This window comes from Sarcophilus harrisii, chromosome 1 (assembly GCF_902635505.1).
Source record: "Sarcophilus harrisii chromosome 1, mSarHar1.11, whole genome shotgun sequence".
Lineage (NCBI taxonomy): Eukaryota > Metazoa > Chordata > Mammalia > Dasyuromorphia > Dasyuridae > Sarcophilus > Sarcophilus harrisii.
In genome coordinates, this window is record NC_045426.1 from 605,496,457 (window position 1) to 605,514,943 (window position 18,487).

Genomic DNA, 18,487 nt, shown 5'->3' on the forward strand with positions numbered 1-18,487 from the left:
GAAATTGCAAACCATTCCAGTATCTTTACTAAGAAAACTCAAAATGTTGTCATGAGGAGTTCGACAAGACTGAAAGGAATGAATATTAAAACATAAACAATGGGGAATTAGGGGTGAACCCTTTTTTAAGCAACCATTATCAAGAACATATGGGAAATATGTATGACTATCACTGCAAAGTAATTTTTCTTACTACAAGAGAGAAGCTGTGATTCTACCCCCCCCCCAAAAAAAAGTTAAAATTAGAAAATCCACTTAACTTCTTCCCACCATCTCCTAAAAATAATACAGTCTTTTGGAAGTAGCTTGTCATTTCACTTCCTGGGTCACCTTGACAGGTAGTGAGTCTCTAGTTCTCCATTTAACGACAAAAAGTGGGTCAACAGGGTTAGGAGAAAGGAAGTGGAAAGGGGGTGGGAGGAAGAAGAAAAAAACAATAGATTCAGTGGACCTCCTCTCCATCCCTTCTGGGAGGAAGATGAAAGTCTTCGTGCTCCAGGGTTGATCATTGAATGCCCAAGACCCACGGAGGGAGAAAAGCGGGTGGAAAGGAGGGGCAGCCAACGGAAGGTTGTGCATTGGAAGGGCCTAAGCCGTGGCACCTGTGCCAGCACTGGGGACACGTGACGCGAGAAGAACGCCCCTGGGGATCGGGGCTCACCTGGGCCCACGTGACAGGGCGCGAGCCGCCCCCGCCTGCCTGAAGGGTAGCGCCTGTGCTACTCCGCAGCGTCTCCCCTTTCCCTTTCCTTTCCCTTCCCGGTGCGCCTGGAACTGCGCGCGGAGAGCAGCAATCCCTGCGCCAGCCTGAGCGGTGGCAGCACTGGCAGCCGGGGAGGCAGGCGTAGCGCAGCCTTTACACACCCAGCAGGGGCAGCAGCAGTAGTGGGAGCAGCAGCAACAGTAACAGCAGCAGCATGTCGGCCGGCGGAGCGCCTATGCCAACGACCCCCAATCCTGCTGTCTCTTTCCCGGCGCCCAGGGTCACCCTGCCAGTAGGACCCGATATCCTCCGGACCTACTCGGGAGCCTTCGTCTGTTTGGAGATTGTGAGTGGAGGGCGAAAGGAGATGTCTGGAAGAGGGTCGAAAAAAAAAAAAACGAGCGGGGGAGGGGGGCGGTGAAAGTGGGGAACAAGTGACCAGGGTCGAGAGGGAATCAACGAAAAAACATTCTTCTGTCCATGCCAGACTGTGTAATCTCTTGTGTCCTCTTCCTCTGCTTGCTCTGCACCTTCTCTTTCCTCTCCCCAAATCCCTTTGCCTACTATTCCTTCTTCTCCACCCCCAACCTCTCCCCCACTCTGCACGCAGCCACTCTGGTGGAGCTCACCCAGCGTGGCCTGGGCCACTTGCCCTAGCACCTGTTACGTTGGCTACCTGGCTCCTGGTTTTCGTACTGGGGTACTCGCTGCTTGTTGCTTAAGACTGGAGCAAGGAGAAAGATCCAAAATGGGGAAAGGGTCGGCATCTTGGAGGGAGAAAGGGTTACTCCCCTTTGGTTGGGGATGTAGTAGCTCGAGCTCTTGTAGAAGGGCCGTGCAGGGAAGGGCGACTGAGCCTAGGGCGAAGCGAGGCGCTGTCAGCCTCGCCTGTTGCTAACCTGCCATTTTGTTGGCTGGGAAAAGGTGTAGCTACCCTTGTAAGTAAGTGACCATGAAGGGTTGCACCTCCAGGCTCCCACTTGGGGATTGGAAGGAGAGGTTCTAAGGAAGTTAAAGGAGGAAGGTAAAAGATTGGGAGTATGGATTTTTGCGGGGCCTTTCCACAACATCCTCCCTCCCCCTCACTCCCCATCTCTCTCTCCCTCCCTCTCAACTTCCCCCTCTCCCTCCCTCTCTCCGGCCTTCCCTCTCTCTCTTCTCTCCCTCCTTCTCTTCTTCTCTCTCTCCTTCCCTTCCTCCCTCTCTTCCCCCATTTCTCTCTCTCTCTCTGTCTCTCTCTGTCTCTCTCTGTCTCTCTCTCTGTCTCTCCCTCCCTGTCTCCCTTCCTCTCTCTCTCCCTCCCTCCCTCTCTCTCCCTCCCTCCCTGTCTCCCTTCCTCTCTCTCTCCCTCCCTCCCTCTCTCTCCCTCCCTCCCTCCTCTCTCTCTCTCCCCTTTCCCCCCCCTCTCTCTTTCTCCCTCTCTCTCTCTTCCTCTCTCCCTCCCTCTCCGTTTTTTTCCCTCTCTCCTCCCCTCTCTCTGTTACACACACAGTTTGTGGTGAGGAGAGGCTCTCTGTCTAGGCTTAAGATGTTTGGCAGCTTCTAAACCAGGTGAATGTGAAAAATCTTGGAGGAGGGTGAAAATATGACCCTGGCACGCCTTTTTCTCCTCTTCCTCCCTCCCCTCCAACACAACCTTTTTTATGAGCTTTGACTCTTGCAGGTGTGGGTGGGATCACCTTTGACCATAATGTGTCACCCAAATTTGTAGTTCATATATCTTTGGAATGGGGAATTTCTCTCTTTTTTTAAAATGGCATTTTATGGGTTGGAGAACTTTAGTTTATCATAGACTGGAAAGAAAAAAAAAAGTGCAAACAAAAATTGGGTAACTTTATGTTGCATCATGTCCTGAGAATGACAAATAAAAGAATGAATTCCAGACACGACCTTATTTTCTGCAGGTTGATAGGTTTACTTGATTTGAGCTTTTCTTCTCACCCCTCCTCTTTGGAGTTTGCATAACCTGGATCTGGATGCTTCAGTTTCTGTTTTGTGGATTTGAGCTGGATCTGGAGCATTTGGTATTCTACTTTATTGTGCCACCATTCCAAAGTACCCCAAGTTAAGTTTAGCTCAGGTTTAAATCTAAGGATGGACACTCAACTGAACTACAGGTTACCAACCTTAATAATAAGATATTACAAGGCTGAAGGAAACAGTTTTGAATTTGACCCCAGTTCATAAACACCTGAAAGTGAACCTAGTGATGGCTGTTTGGGGATATCCATGCAAAATTAAAGGATGGAAAATGGGACTAATTTTGATGTGGGTCTGTAAGAAAGGGAAATAACCTGGAAAGTAACAGATGTTGAAGAGTTTTTTTTTTTTTTTTTTAATTGTTTTGAATGCTTTAGTCTGGAGAGGATAACAAGGTGATGTTTCAAATTTGTGAAAGAAATATTAATAAGAAGATAAATTGCTTTTCATCACTATATAGAAACAAAGATCTCTTTCTTCTTTCATCTTCTTTTCAATATATGAGAAAAGACTGGCATATTCATCTTCAAAAAAGTATAAACTTCTTGCCTTATTTAAGGTCCTATCCCTTCCCACCTCTGAAGGGAGTTTGACCTTATGGTCACTCTCATAAACTTTTTTTCCTTCTCTCTAGAATTACTGACCTCTTCTTTTCATATTCTTCTCTTTCTCACTTAGACAGGCTTGTATCTTCCTTGAAAATTAAAAAAAAAGTTCAAATTTTTATTTAACCATCATCACTCATCTCATCTTCTATTTCTCTCTCCCCCCCCTTGCATGGTGGTATTTATTGAGTAGCCTAAATTAATTACATCCATTCCTTGTTCTTGTTTTAAATTCAATTCAAGCATTTATTAAGGTCACTCTATGAACCTGATCCTCTGACCCTCTATCAACTGTCCCTCTGATTTCTAATCATTGTTCAGCAAGGGAAAATGATATTTTAGAAAACATATCACACATCATCACTTTTAGGAAACAAAGCAAAGTAAACCAATAACTTCTTACAATATGAAGAACACATTCATCCTCATAATCATGTGTGTGGTTTAACAGGCAGATTTGTTCCATACTTGTGTATATGATTAATATAATTTGACTTTTGCTTGTGCCTGCCACTTAAGTAGCATGACATTGTGAGCAGAACGATCAGCTTTATGATCCTTAGTCTCTTCATCTTTGGTTCAAAATCCAACTCGAGAATAAATGGCTACCCAGTGTCTCATACTTCCTGAGTTTAATTCCTGCAAGGAAGAGGTCTTGATAAATATCAATTTTTAATATGTTAATTTAGTATGAACAAGATTAAGGCTATCAGTGGAAGGAGACTGATATAGGTTGGTTCAGGATAGCCTTGTAAGACAGTAGTAGTTGGAGCATTCAGGGAAAATGGCTGACCAGTTTTACTTAAGTTGAAAAAGTATCAAGTTTACAATTAAAAAACTTGGATTGAAAATTTGATATTATCACCTATTGAATGTATGCCCATGAGGCAATGTCACTGAAATTATAAGTTTGTACTTCAGTGTTCTCATCTTTGAAAGAAGGAGTTAAATTTAAGTTATCACTAAGGCCTCTTCTAGCTCTAAACCCTATGATCTTTGGAGATTTTAATATGCTTTACACTTTCAGTCTCTAGACCAGAAAAAAGTGTCATAGCTCATCAATGGAGAGTTTTGAACCTCTGTGAAATAAGTTTGTAGCTTCTAATGTTATCTTCAAATGAAGTACAATAATATGCTTCTAGTTAAGTACAGCATATTTGTTATATAATTTAAGAAAATTTAAAATTCTATTGAATTAAATCCTTAGCCCCAATTTGGTTTCAAAGTGAAAAAATAAGGGGTCTTAAGTAAGGAGAGTAAATTTGGTTAGGGTGGTTACAGCAACATGTTGCCCTTAAAATATGTCTTTTACTTGTAGTATTGAATGTAGCCTAAATTTTCAGACTTGAAAGTTATCCCAATATGCTCCCTAAGTTAAATTAAGTTCCCAAAATATACCTTGGAATGGGCTTCATGTAGAATGGGCTTCATATAGAAGTAGTGAATTTATTAGCACTCAAAGTGTTCAGTTCAATTCAGTAAGCATTTATTAAACATCTTTTATGTACAGGGCATGAAATAGTTGCTACCCTTCAAGGAGGAAACAGGATGTACAAAGCAAATCAAAATAGATGAAATGTAATTGTTGGAGTGAGAGGATGCTAACATCTAGGGATATCATGAAAGGAATATCATATCTTACTGCCTCCCAGTAAGAGGAAGAATCTCGAGATGAAACTTGAAAGGAGCTAGGCATTCCAAGAAGACAGCATAAGGAATGGGAAGCATTTGGAATATTCTTTGCAAAGGCATTGAGGAAGAAAATAGAATGCAAGCCAGATCAACTGAAACAGAATGCGTAAGTAGCAGTAATATGAAATCAGTCAGAAAGATAGGTTAGATTATTATTGTGAAGGATTTTAAATAACAGAGAAACTTATAGTTGATCCTAAAGGCAATAACGAACTATTAGAATTTAGTGAATGCGGAGGGGCATGTTAATGTTTGTATTTTAGAAATATCACTTTGGTAGCTATGTGGAAGATGAATTGGATAGAGGAAAGTCTATATGTAGGAAACATGAGGCTATATTAATAATGCAGATGAGACGTAATGAGGACCTAAACTTTTGGTGTGGTTAGAAACAAAGGGATGGATATGAAAAATGTGATTGAGAGAACTGACAAAACTTAACAGTTGATTGAGAAAAAGGAAAGAACCAAGATGACTCCAAGGTTGTAAATCTATGACCAAAAAGATGGTGGTGCAATCAACAAAAATGGAGAAGAGTAGAGAAAGCTTAATTTGGACATGCTAAACATCAAATATCTGTGAGACTTAATATAAGAGACATCTAATAAGCAAGTGATGATATAGGATTGGAATTCCAGAAGCAGATTTTGGCTAAATCTATTGAGGTGGGAATTATCTGTTTAAAACTGATATTTAAACCCATGGGAGCTGATGAGATCAACCAAGGTAGAAATGGTAGAGGAAAGCAAAGAGTCCAGAATAGAACCTTGATATATCCCTATACTTAGTGCATAGAAAAGGAATTATGATCTAGCAAAGGAGCCTGAGGAAGAGCAATTTCATGAAAACCAAGAAAAAAGATGTCCAAAAGAAGAAAGGTGGTGATTATTAGTTTCAAAATGTTCATAGTGGTCACATAGAGTGAAGAAGGAAAAAAAGGTTATTAAATTTATTACTTTAAGAGATCTTTGAACATCTTGGAAAAATACATTTTAGATGAATAGTAGAATCACATTGTTTTAAAAAGGGATTAGGAAGTGAGTTATAGATGAGGAAATTGAGGCATTTGAAAACTCTTCCTAGGAGTTTGGCTCTAAGAGAAAAGACATGTAAAATAATAGGTTTGGAAATGGCAGAGTAGAGTAAATATTTAAGGATCAAGATGAAGCTGAACATGTTTATATAAATAGTAAATTTCTGAAGTCAGATTTGAACTCAGGAAGATGAGTCTTTTTGCCTCCAGGCCAGGCACAGTATCCTCTGTTATTTATTTGTTGTAATTTTTGTTCTCCTATCCCTCTTCCTCTCTCTTTCCCTCTGTCTCCTTCTTTCTTCTTCTCCCCTCTTCTTCTCCTTTCTTTCCCCTTTCCTCTCTCCCCTCCCTCCCTCTCTTCCTCTGTCTGTTTCCTCTACCTCCCTCCTTCTCTTCTTCCTTCTCTCTTCCCTCTTCAATATAGGATTCTGTATTGAAGGAAAGAATGAATATCAAAGAAAAGTGATGGCAGATAGGAGGGAGGGGAAGAGCGCCTCTCAATTAATCCAATTGAGATTGAATATTAGAAATGGAAATCATACAAAGCAGGTATTATTAAGCTTTTTTGTTTTGTGGACTGCTTTGGTAATATAATGAAGCCTAGACTTCTCAGAATAGTGTTTTGTTTGGGTTACATTCACAATTGAAGAAAATACTAAATTTCACTTAAACTATATTAAAAGAAAAGATGTATTTTTTTTTTTTTTTGCCATACAAGTGAAAGAACTTCCTTATATCTATCCTTGTGTACCCTAGGTTAGAAACTCCTAGTTTAAGGAGTAGGAAATAAAACATTTAATCCATTAAAGCTCTCAGTTTGGAAGAAAGGAGGTTAGGATACAGTGTCTTAAAATCAGCATGAAGTTATATTTACTAATACTGAAAGGTTTTTATTAGTTTAAAGTAACTGTTTCTTTTCTGCATTTCCTAATTTAAAATATCACAGGAAAAATAAATCTTAGAATCTTTTAAATGACTTGAGAAAAAATAAACTTACATTCTTGTCATAGGTTTTCAACCAACTTTTCTCTGGTGGAAACGTTATAAGAAATCTGAAAAACTTGGGGCAGCTAGACGAGGTCCTGAATTCAAGAGGATCTGAATTCAAATCTGGCTTCAGACAGCTAACATTTATTAGCTGTGTGACCATGGGCAAGTCACCTAATCCCAGTTGGCTCACTCCCCCCAAAAAAAATCTCAAAAGCTAAAGAATACTAATGTAGAAGTTTTTCTGTAATCTTTTGACCAAATGATTTAAATATTAAAATTGAAATAAAACAGAAAATAAATGGTTGAAATATTAAAAAATAAATGATTGACATAGTTGACCACCATAGTGCCTTGCTAATTCTGAAGTTCTAAGTCTATAGTATTCAGCCAAAATCTTTATCATGTTGTTCTGAAATCTCATCCCTTTTCAAGAATGACAAAATGTTGTAGGTAGAAATACATTTAGAAGTGATCAAGTCCAGCTTTCTTATTTTATATTAAGAATGTCCAGAGACACACAGTGATTTGTCTTGAGCATTGGTAATTGGTGGTAACATTGGATCAAGTTACAACATAGGGTTTAGGGCTTTTTCATCCCACTGCTTGACAAATTCCTAGAATTTTTTGAGCTTGAACTGAAATGATCAAATTCTAGAAAAGTGGAATAAACGCAAGGTGAGAATGCAGAAGATGAATGCAGAAATATGGGGTTAAGGCCAAAACCTTGTAGACATGAGCATTTTAACTTGAGTGATAGAAATAATTACCCATGGACATGAGATATAGACATAGATATGAGAAGTAGATTGAGACACTCCTCCCCCTCTTAAAATGATTTTGATCAGTATAGACATGATAAAAATAGATGGAGTAAAGAGTAGACATTTATTTTCTGCTTGAGAGATTTCTATTTTAAGCATAATCTCAACTGTGGAGATAACTGAACTAGAATATTTGGTCAAAGTCAATGGATAATTTAAATATAAAAAAATCATAAAAGCAAATCTATGTTAAGAAATTATTTGTTTGCTTTTTAAAATATTCTAATTTCATATATAGACAAGTCCTTGTTTTGTTTGCCTAAATTTGTCCTTTATATAAAAATATAGTAATCTCACTATTTAAAATTAAACAGTATTTTAAAATTTTATATTAACTGCTTTTTCAAATCTATCCCTCTTCCCCTACACCTAAAGGACCATCTAATATAAACACAAATTTTAAAAAATTTAAGAAGACTATAGGAGATAGGTCAGGTAGAAGGGTAAGGAGAATAGGGGATGTATTTGAGAAAGCACTTCAGTAAAAATAACATATTAATTAAATCTAACAGTATACAGAATGTTCATTAATCCATAGTCCACCATGTCCGTAAAAAAAAAAAAAAAAAAAAAAAAAAGAAGTTGCATCTCTAGGTCTTTTCTTCAAGGACAAGCCTGGACATTATAATTACCCAGTGTTCATTTTCATGTTCTTTTTTCATTAACTTTTTTTTATTTTATAGATATAAATATCTATCTATACCTATATATCTAGATCTATATCATCTCTCTGTATTTCCATTCATCTATCCATCTGTGCACCTATATCTATCATCTATTTATTTACCCTAATTCTGCTTATTTAACTCAACATTAATTCATTTAAAATTCCCAATACTTCTTTGAATCCTTCATATTCATAATTTCTTTTTGTTAGTTATAACATTCTATTCCATTCATTTATCTGGCATTTTAACAAATGACTCATTTTTTTTGTTGTTATTGTTGTTTGTCCTTTTTTCTTGAAAATATGACATCAGAAACGTGATGCCATGACACTCAAGTGAATTGGATTTAAGTGACAGAGGACTGTGCATTGTTGCTGGTTCTACGTTATTGCAAAAAGTATTGCTATGAATATTTGGGTACATATGGAACCTTTCTTTTTGTCTTTCAATACCTTCATGTGCCTTGCCTAATGATGTGATGTCCTGGACGAAGGGTGTGGGCATTTTAACCACCTTCTTAGCATAGTTCTGAATAGTTTTCCTGAGTATTTGACCCAATTCACAATTCCACCAAAAAGCATTTTAATGTGCCTACTATTCTATAACCTTTCCAGTATTAATCATTTCTTCTTTTGCTGTCTTTGCTAATTTAATAGTTTACTCATCTACAAAGCTTTCAAGTTTATTAAGCTTACCTTACACAATTCTATGAAATAGGTCATAGTGTAACAGTATCAACATTTTATAGGTCATAGGTTTATAGGATCATAGATGCATAGCTAGACAGGACCTCAGAGGTCATCTAGTCCAGCTTCTTCCTTTTGCAGGTGAAGAAACTAAGGCAAGTCACTTAATCTCAATTGCCTCAAGGGAAAAAAAAAGTTGGAAGGGGAGAGACAGAGAAAGAGGCCAATGGAAGAGTGAGGGGTATGACTGTTTTCCCACTTTAGAGCCCCTCCATTGCTATTGGCAGTAAAAGCTCTTTGACAAATTTTGAGGGGATGTTTGCTTACTTTGGGGACAAGAAAGTAAAGAAAATTGAGACTATATTTTGTTCCAAAAGGAGTCAGGGAAGACTCATTAGAGAAGTCATAATAGAATTGGAAAGAAAAGGCAGCATGTGAAATTCTGGAAGTTCAGAAGGAAACAAAAAATTAAGAACTACACAGAACTAGTGCTGAGAGCCTCCAGCCCTCTCAACTGTTACCTTCAGGTCCCTTCTTTTCTTGTCTTTGCTGGAGACTTTTTTTTTTTTTTTTTTTTTTTTTTTACTTTGGAGTGACAGCTGATTTAAAGCTATATAGATCTTGTTGCTACGGTTTCAGCAGGAAAATGTATTACTGGCATCCCACGTTGGAATATGGAACCTATTTTTAATATAGTCATTTTGTAATTGTGTATTAAATATGTTGTGTATTAAATAGTAAACATTTCTGTATTTCAGGGGTGGGAATTGTGAATTAAATAAGTTTTCATAGCCTGACCTGGGAATCTAATTACTGTAATGGAAGAATCTGGTATGCATTTTCCCATAGAAGAGAACTTTGTTACAGGCTTCGTCTGTAAGTTGTATTTCCTGCCTGGTGTGTGTGTGTGTGTGTGTGTGTGTGTGTGTGTGTGTGTATACTTGTAAATTAGATGATGAATTCTTACAGAATGTGTGGAGGTTACAGAGAATGAAGTTTAGACTTGATATTAGGAAAAGCTTCTCAGCTATTAGAGCTGACCAAAAGTGTAACAGTTGATAAAGAGGTCATGGATTGGGTGACCACTTCAAAGCAATTTAGTCAAAGGCAAGGTAGGATACATGATACAACAGGATACAAGACGTGATTGAGATACAAACACAAGAAATTTCTTGTCCTCCATGAGCTTACATTCTGCTAGAGAAAGATATAAAAGATCTAGAAGTGATTAAGGACAAAGTAAACATAAAAGTGATACAATGTAATTTCAAGGAAGAAGTACTGATATATGAAGTACTAATAATGAAAAGTTTTATATAGGAGGCACCTGTTATCCTTTTATGAGGTACTAGTGGGAAAGATAAGTTCATTATGTATGTTACAGGTGTCAGAGAATCATTGGTTTGGATATGATTAAATAAATCTAGAGATATGAGACTGAGAGGAAAGAATGGATAAGGAAATGAATAAAATCTTGGAAAGGATTTGAAAGGAAGAATGTGGGCAGGGTGCTTCTTGCCTGCCAGATAGGAGTGGAAGTCAAGGAGGAGGAAAAATGTCAGAAAATTCAACCAAGATTTCCTATCTTGCCATTCCTGGGTCTTTATTTCTACAGTGCTGTGTATTTTTCTAACTTTCCACCTTCATAAGCAAAAAGCAAAAATAAAACCTTTTATTTCTAAGGGTTAAATTCTATACAAGTTCTTGGTAAATAAAAACTTTCTGAGTTTCCTTTGGTGTGGGGAGGGAGGAAAGGACTCAGCCAAGCCACTCCCTGTAAATATGCCAGGGCCTGTCCATAGCACAAAGACCTAAAGGAGAAAATGTTGTGCAATAAAAATTGCATGAGACCATAAATATATAAATGAGATTAGTTTCTTGGAGAAAGTTTTTAGGACTTGAGTCACCTAAGTGAAAGTAGGTCATTAGCAAAGTGAAGTTAGGTCCCCAAAGAAGGCTATTTCTTATAAAGGTCAATTCTCTTTGGAGAAAACCAATAGCCATGTTACTAAGGAGTTCTGCTGGCAGTTTGTATATCACCAGTACTGAAGTGATTAGATTCTAGGTCTTGGGAATTTAGGCCTTTTCAAACAACAGCAGTTCCAGCTGGATTGAAACCCAATCACCTCATGTTCTCTCTGTGGCCAATTCCATTCTTGTCCCCAGGGAAAGTACTACTGACTGTTATTGCTTGTGAGTGATTCTACGTTTAAAGACCTGGAAGCATTACTTTAATTGTTTCTTATTAACAATACTGAGGAATAATACAGTGTGGAATATTGGAAAGACTTCTGGACTAGGAAATCAGGAAATATAGGATCATATCCAGCCTTAGATATTTAGAGCTACAGAACTTGCTGATTTCACTCAGGGGGTATAATATTTTCACTATTTCCTTAAAGAACTTTTTTTTTTTTGGTCAGGTAATTGGGGGCCAGGGTCATTTAGCTAATTTGTTAATTTTTTTGAGCTTGGATTTGAACTCACATCCTCCCGTTTATCTACTGTGCTATGCTTCTCCTCAGAGGTATTTTATAAAGAAAGTAGTTTGTAAATTGTAAAGTCATAAATGTGTGTTAATAAATATTAATATTATGGATACAAGTTAAGGATCATGAGATGGTCTAAGGAGAATTTGAAATAGGTTCTAGAGTAAAGGTTTTTTGTTGGTTTAAAAAGTTTACTTCAGTTAACTCATTTGATCCTTATAATGACCCCATGAGATAACTGCTATAATTATAAGGAACATCACCTCTCCAAAAATACCTACAGGCTATAAGTAACAATAATAATAATAAGTAATATTTATATGGTACCTACTATGTGTGAGGCACTGTGCTAAGTCCTTTATAATTATCATCTCATTTGTTCTCCCAACCTTTGGGAGGCAGGTGTATGATTTATAGAGCCCATCTTCTCTTTAGAATACTAGAGGGCCAGAATTAGGGGAAGTGTAGATCAGAGTTCAAAACATAAAATAAGAGGAAAAGTGCATGTTCTTAATTTCAGTTTCATAAACGGCCAAATTACCTTCCTATGGAGAGATTTTAGAGGGTGTGTGAATTCAAGTGGAAATAAGTAAACCATTATTTTCACTAATCTTCCTTTTCCTTTGTAATCTATGGATTTTATTTTATGCACTTGAATCATTCTGAAATGGGGTCGATAGACTTTACCAGACTGCCTAAAGGGGTCAATGACATACAAAAAAGATTTTAGACTGCCTTCCCATGCCCCACCTCCACCTAAAATTTTTCTCACACATGTCAGTGATAGCCTAGATTGTAAACTCAAAGTGGCAAATAAGGGTTTCAAGGCCCAAGAGAAAAGATCCACTTTGTACTTGTCCTGGTATTTTTTCCTGTCCTTTTACTAAAGCCACTGTTTGGGAGTCTTTGAAATTTTACGTTTTGGCTACTCATGTTTCTTTTTATTTTTCCTCTGAAAGCAGGGACGCCACTAGATCCATCTCCATAAAACAGAAAATATTGCAAGCATAGTTGTGTTTATGGCCATAACATGCTCTGGGCTCATCCGGGAGAAGTTGTAGTCTAGGTGTATATTATTTATTAAAAGTCAATTTCAGAGATGAGCACCTGGAGGATAATGTAGTAAATGAAAAGAAGATTATAAAGGTGGAAATAAAAGAGTGAGTGGCCAAACAACCTTGTTTGTGGTACTCATAAAATAAGAAAATTAGATTGCAGAGTGGGAACTTTCTCAACCCTGGCCTCAGTTTAACTTCAAAAGCTGTACTGATCAGTTAGGACTTCAAAATGACTTCTAGATCCAGCATAATGTTGCAACATGGGGGGTTGTTTTTAATCACTATCAAATTCTTGTTAAGCCATCCCAAGGTAGATGGTAATTTTGTACTAGAAGCACATTCAATTTCTCTCTGATGGATCCCTGGGTGGGTGGTAGGAAAAATTAAATGTACTTTTGGGGAACCTGTGAGTCACTTAAATAAGACTGTTTTAAACATTTCTGTCTTTAAAATGAGAATAGATTGATTTTACTTCAAAAATTTTGAAATTGATTTTATGATATTTAAAGCAGTTTCACTTTAAATTTTTTTTCTTTTTTTTTTAGATGAAATGGAGTAACTTTTTTTAAATTAAGGCATTTTATTTACAAAACATATGCATGGGTAATTTTTCAACACTGACCCTTGCAAAGCCTTCTGTTCCAAATTATCCCCTCCTTTCTCCCACCCCCACCCATCAGATGGCAGGTAGTCTAATACATGTTAAATATGTTAAAATATATGTTAAATACAATATATGTATATATTTATACAGTTGCTGCACAAGAAAAATCAGATCAAGAGGGAAAAAAAAAACTAGGAAAGAAAACAAAATGCAAGCAAACAATAACAGAAAGAGTGAGAATACTATGTTGTGGTCTACACTTTGCTCCCACAGTTCTCTCTCTGGGTATAGATGGCTTTCTTCATCACTGAACAATTGAAATTGGTTTGCATCATCTCATTGTTGAAGAGAGTGATCGTCATGTCCATCAGAATTGATAATTGTATAGTCTTGTTGTTGCAATGTGTAATCTCCTGGTTCTGCTCATTTCACTCAGCATCAGTTCATGTAAGTGTCTCCAGGACTCTCTGAAATCATCCTGCTGGTTGTTTGTCACAGAACAATAATATTTCATAACATTCATATACCCTAAGTTATTCAACTATTCTCCAATTGATGGGCATCCATTCAGTTCCCAATTTCTTTCCACTACAAAAAGGGCTGCCACAAACATTTTTGCACATCTGGGTCCTTTGCCCTCTTTTAAGATCTCTTTGAGATATAGGTCCAGAAGAAACACAGCTGGGTCAAAGGGTATGCACACTTTGATAGATTTTTAAGCATAGTTCCAGATTGCTCTCCAGAATAGTTGGGTCCATTCACTCTTCCACCAACAATGTATCAGTGTCCCAGTTTTCCCACATCCCCTTCAACACTCATCATTATCTTTTCCTGTCATCTAAACCAATTTGAGATCACCTTAAAGTTTTCAACCCTATACAGAAACTTTTCTCTGTTGCATCATTGGGTTGTAGTGGAAACAATTCAGGTACTATTCTGGTGACAGACTAAGTCTATTGCCGACAAGCCAACCAATCTAAGAATAGAAGGGCTTACCAAAGATAGTTTGGCCAGTAGGTGGTAGATTATTTGGCCATTTCAGTACCTAGAACAAATAAAAGCTAACATTTTAAATGATCATTAGTCCTCTATGCCCTTTCTTCTTCCTTCTGCATTTATGAGAGCAGATTTTTAAACAGAAGGTAAGATCCTTGAGGGGAGAGACTATTTCATTTCTTTCTTTGGAATCCCAGCGCCATGCAGAAAACATTATAAGCTTAATAAATGTGTGAATTGATGAATAGATGGTAGAAAGGGGCCAGGCTGAGGGTGCTAAAAATCACAACAGCATTTAGAGAATGTATTATATATCACTTCTTAGTGCAAGTCATTAGTAATATACTTCACTCTACTTATACTCACTATGCAGCTTTCATTGTCCTCAGGTTATCTTCGGTTTTAACACTTCTGAGATTGTGATGTTCCATGATTCATAAACATATAGTGTCACCAGAAGAGTGTTGGTATTTTAAAAGTTATCATTTGAAATAGGGTATACCTCAGAATCACTAAAAATATTGCTCAGTGACTGAAATTGTGTCTACAGTCTCTTTTCCCCATTCAACTTTGCACTTAGTTCATTGTCTATCTGTAGTGCCTGAGCAAAGATAAATGTACTAATAAACTAACTCAATAGACTTCCCATCCAACTACATATTTTAAAATAGGCAAATGTTATTCCCTACTCTCTTGGTTTTATGTGTGTTGTTAAAGAAGTCTCTTTTGAGTGGCTCATTAAAGAGGATCTAGTGTTTTAAGACTCAGTGCAATCAATACAATGTCAACTACAACAATCTTGAGAACCTTCTCATTTTTTTTTTAGATCCCCTTACATTTGAATTAATGTAGAAGACATCTACCATGATGTTGAGTCACTTCAGTGAATCTATATATTTCTTTTCTGCCTTAATAATTATAGTCAGAGGATTGTTGAAAATAAGTTTTATATTTATATAATCCTTATATATCAAGGATTTTTACATATTATTATATGCAAAGGAATTCCTTTTTCATAAAGTTTTAAGGCTGTTTTCTTTTAGAGTCATATGTTTTATTAGGATCAGTAAACCGCAGGTTATAGCAGGATCTTGTGTATTCTATAACTCTCAATCAATTTTATTATTGTGAAGATGTAATCTGTATATAGAATTATTTACAAAAGTTCAATGTTGTGGTTATAGCAATGTATTTGAAGTCAAAACCCATATCTTAAAACACATTTACTACTTACTCACCTTATTCCCCATGAAAAAGTATGCTCCTTGAAAGTGGGAATGATGTGTTTCTATCTTTTTATCTCCATTTCTTAGCTTGTGCCTGACAAATTGTAGGTGGTTGTTCACTAACTTTCTACTAGAAATTTGTAAATCATCTTTACACTTTAGGTTTGTTTCCTTCTCCCTTAAATGGAGAAATTGAATTATATGATTTCAGATGTTCTTTTCAGCTATAAAATTTATGACTGCTGTCCCTTTCTCATCTTTCCATCAGGGAAACTACCATTGTGCATAGACTATTAAACAGTCTAGATAGAGAATGTAGGGGAGGCCCATGCAATCTCTTCTAGAGACTATAATTTAAAAAAAAATTGTAGTAATTACTATAATCTTAGTTGTCTTTTTACAATGATGACAGCAATCATCATCTTGAATCATTTTCTCTTTTAGAAGTCTTAAAAACTGATCCCTGAGAATGGCTGGACAAAGTGCTGCATATGAATATAATTTAATCTCACATTGTCATAAGACAAACATAATAAATACAGCGAAACATGAAAAGACTTGTATGAACTGATACAAAGTGAAGTAAACAGAACCAGGAAAACAACATATATCTAAGGGACGGGTTAATCCAGTGAATAAAACTATTACCCTACTCATACTTAAAAGTAATGGTATTAACCAGTTAATGTTTTGCCTTGACTGACACATTCAAAGGTTTTAGATTAGATATAAAAATGCTTGATCAATTTAGAAGTCCTTAAAAGCTCCAGGTAATGATGTTGCAAAGGAAGTATATTTTAATTTGCTTGAGTCACATTATGTAAGCTTATTTAAACCAGCAAGCAAGTTTGAAATAGTTTTCATATAGTAGAAAACTGTCAACTTAACTCATGGAATAATTTGGAGTGAGGGAGGATGAGAAAAAAGAGTTCCTTGGTTCCCCACCGCATCCCTCTTGCTCTGGATGACTAGAAATGAACATTTTCCCTGGTATCTGAGTAGCATCCTTGGCATAGCAATGAGTGGTGGCAACTTCTGTATGGGGAGTTAAAGATAAACCAGACACAATGAGGAAGTAATGGCTTTTAGATCCTACAAAGAGCCAAACAGAAACCTATCCTTATTCTCACCTGTCAGGGAAAAGTCATAAATATCCCATTAAAGAGAAAAAAAGACTTCCAGAAACCAAGAGCTGCAAGTTCCCCTTCTATCACATATTCATTCTGAGCTTGAGCCCACTTTCCCCTAGTTTTTATGTATTTGTGAACAAAGTGTATCACATGCTTTTAAAGGATAAGGGATTCTTGTACCATTGTTGTAAAGCATTCTTTTTCAGAAAGCTATTTAACATTGGCTGCCTAATTGAACTCAGCCCACAGTGATTGTGGGGAAGCTCACTGTTGAGTGTTTTGGAATTATAGTACCAACTCCTCTGGGCTCTTCCTAGAAGTAGCAGCTGGTCCCTGAGGACTTGGCTGCCAATTTGAGTGAGAATTGGAATAGTGGCCACAGACCATGTTCTATACAGAGAACAACTATAATAATGTAAATGAATAGAATAGCCACCACAATACAGTTAAAACTGAATGTTGTCAAATTACAAATAACACATTTGACTCCAAAGAAGTAATACAATGACACTTCTCTCAGATCCTCTACAAATGTGTGATATTTTCAAGGCATTTTTCCTCTTTTTATTTTTCATTTGCTTTTTAAAAATGTCTTTTCTCATAATACTATAAAATATTATATTCAGCAACACAGAGATACACACACAGAGGGAGTGACGGAGAGAGCCAAAGAGAGAGAGAAATTTGTTCAGCCATTCTCAAGGATCAGTTTTCAAGACCTCTAAAAAATAATATTATTCCAGATGATCACTACTATCATTATTACAAAAAGACAATCAGGGATATAGTAATTACTACATACTTACAAAGGGGAATCAGCTAACTCTCAGAAAGATAGAGAGACATGGGAAAATATAAAAGATATAAAAACAAAAGCTATCAATAAAAAAACCTGTCTTTCAAAAATGTTTCCCAAATGTCTTTAAAACTGTGTTACTTGTGTTGTTTTCTTCTGTCTTCACTTGGTCTAAGCCAGCCATTCTTCCCAAATTAATTTTCATATGAGGATGCAGGGTATATATGAGGTGTTAAAATTCAATTATGTTGATATTATTGGAATGGATAATTAAAATAGATTACTGTTGAGATGTTGGGAAATGTGTTTTATTTTCCATCTATTTATTATGCTTTCCTTAAGTAGCTATGTATTTAACTGATCATTTTAGGTTAATTCCCTAGATTATATAAACAGTGATTTCCCCCTTTCTCATTCATCAAAAAACATGAAAAAGAAAGCCCCTTCATCAATCAAATGGTATATACACACCACTATAGTAGATACAAAAAAGGGATTTATAGAAGTCTCCTGGTTTTCCTCAAGGAGATTCTATCTAGCTAAGGGTTGGCTCTTCTGCTAAATGTTTCACAATCAGCTCTGAAAATTCAATAAAATAATTGTAGCACTTGCCCATTTCCAAGGTATATTTGTTATAATCTAGGTGAAATAGTAGATAGAGTTCTGAGCCTTGTAAGTCAGAGACCTACATTCAAATGTAGCCTCAAATACTAGCCAGGTGACTCTGGACCAGTAATTTGACTTTTTGTCTCCATTTCCTCAATTGTAAAATGGGGACAATAATAGCTTCTACATCTGGGGATTGTGGTAAGGATAAAAGATAATATTTGTAAAGTGCTTAACATTGTTTGGCACATGGGCTCACTATAAGTGCTTTTTCCCTTTCACCTAGTGACCAATTTTTCACTGTACTTATTATGAAACTCTGAAAATTTAACAACTTGTTCTCAAGATCCAGTAGGAATTGACTTCAGCACCCCTGGAACTATATATGTGTGAAAGAGAGCAGC

General features: G+C 36.7%; 1 protein-coding gene across 1 annotated transcript in view; it reads left to right on the plus strand.

The window, feature by feature from the left end:
- Positions 1-374: 374 nt before the first annotated feature.
- MAL2 (mal, T cell differentiation protein 2) overlaps positions 375-18,487 on the plus strand; it is a 29,929-nt gene continuing 11,816 nt past the window's right edge. The window contains exon 1 of the mRNA XM_003760342.4: positions 375-1,049. Within this exon, the coding sequence (XP_003760390.1) occupies positions 918-1,049 (132 nt within the window). The 5' untranslated portion in view covers positions 375-917. The remainder of the gene's footprint in view (positions 1,050-18,487) is intronic.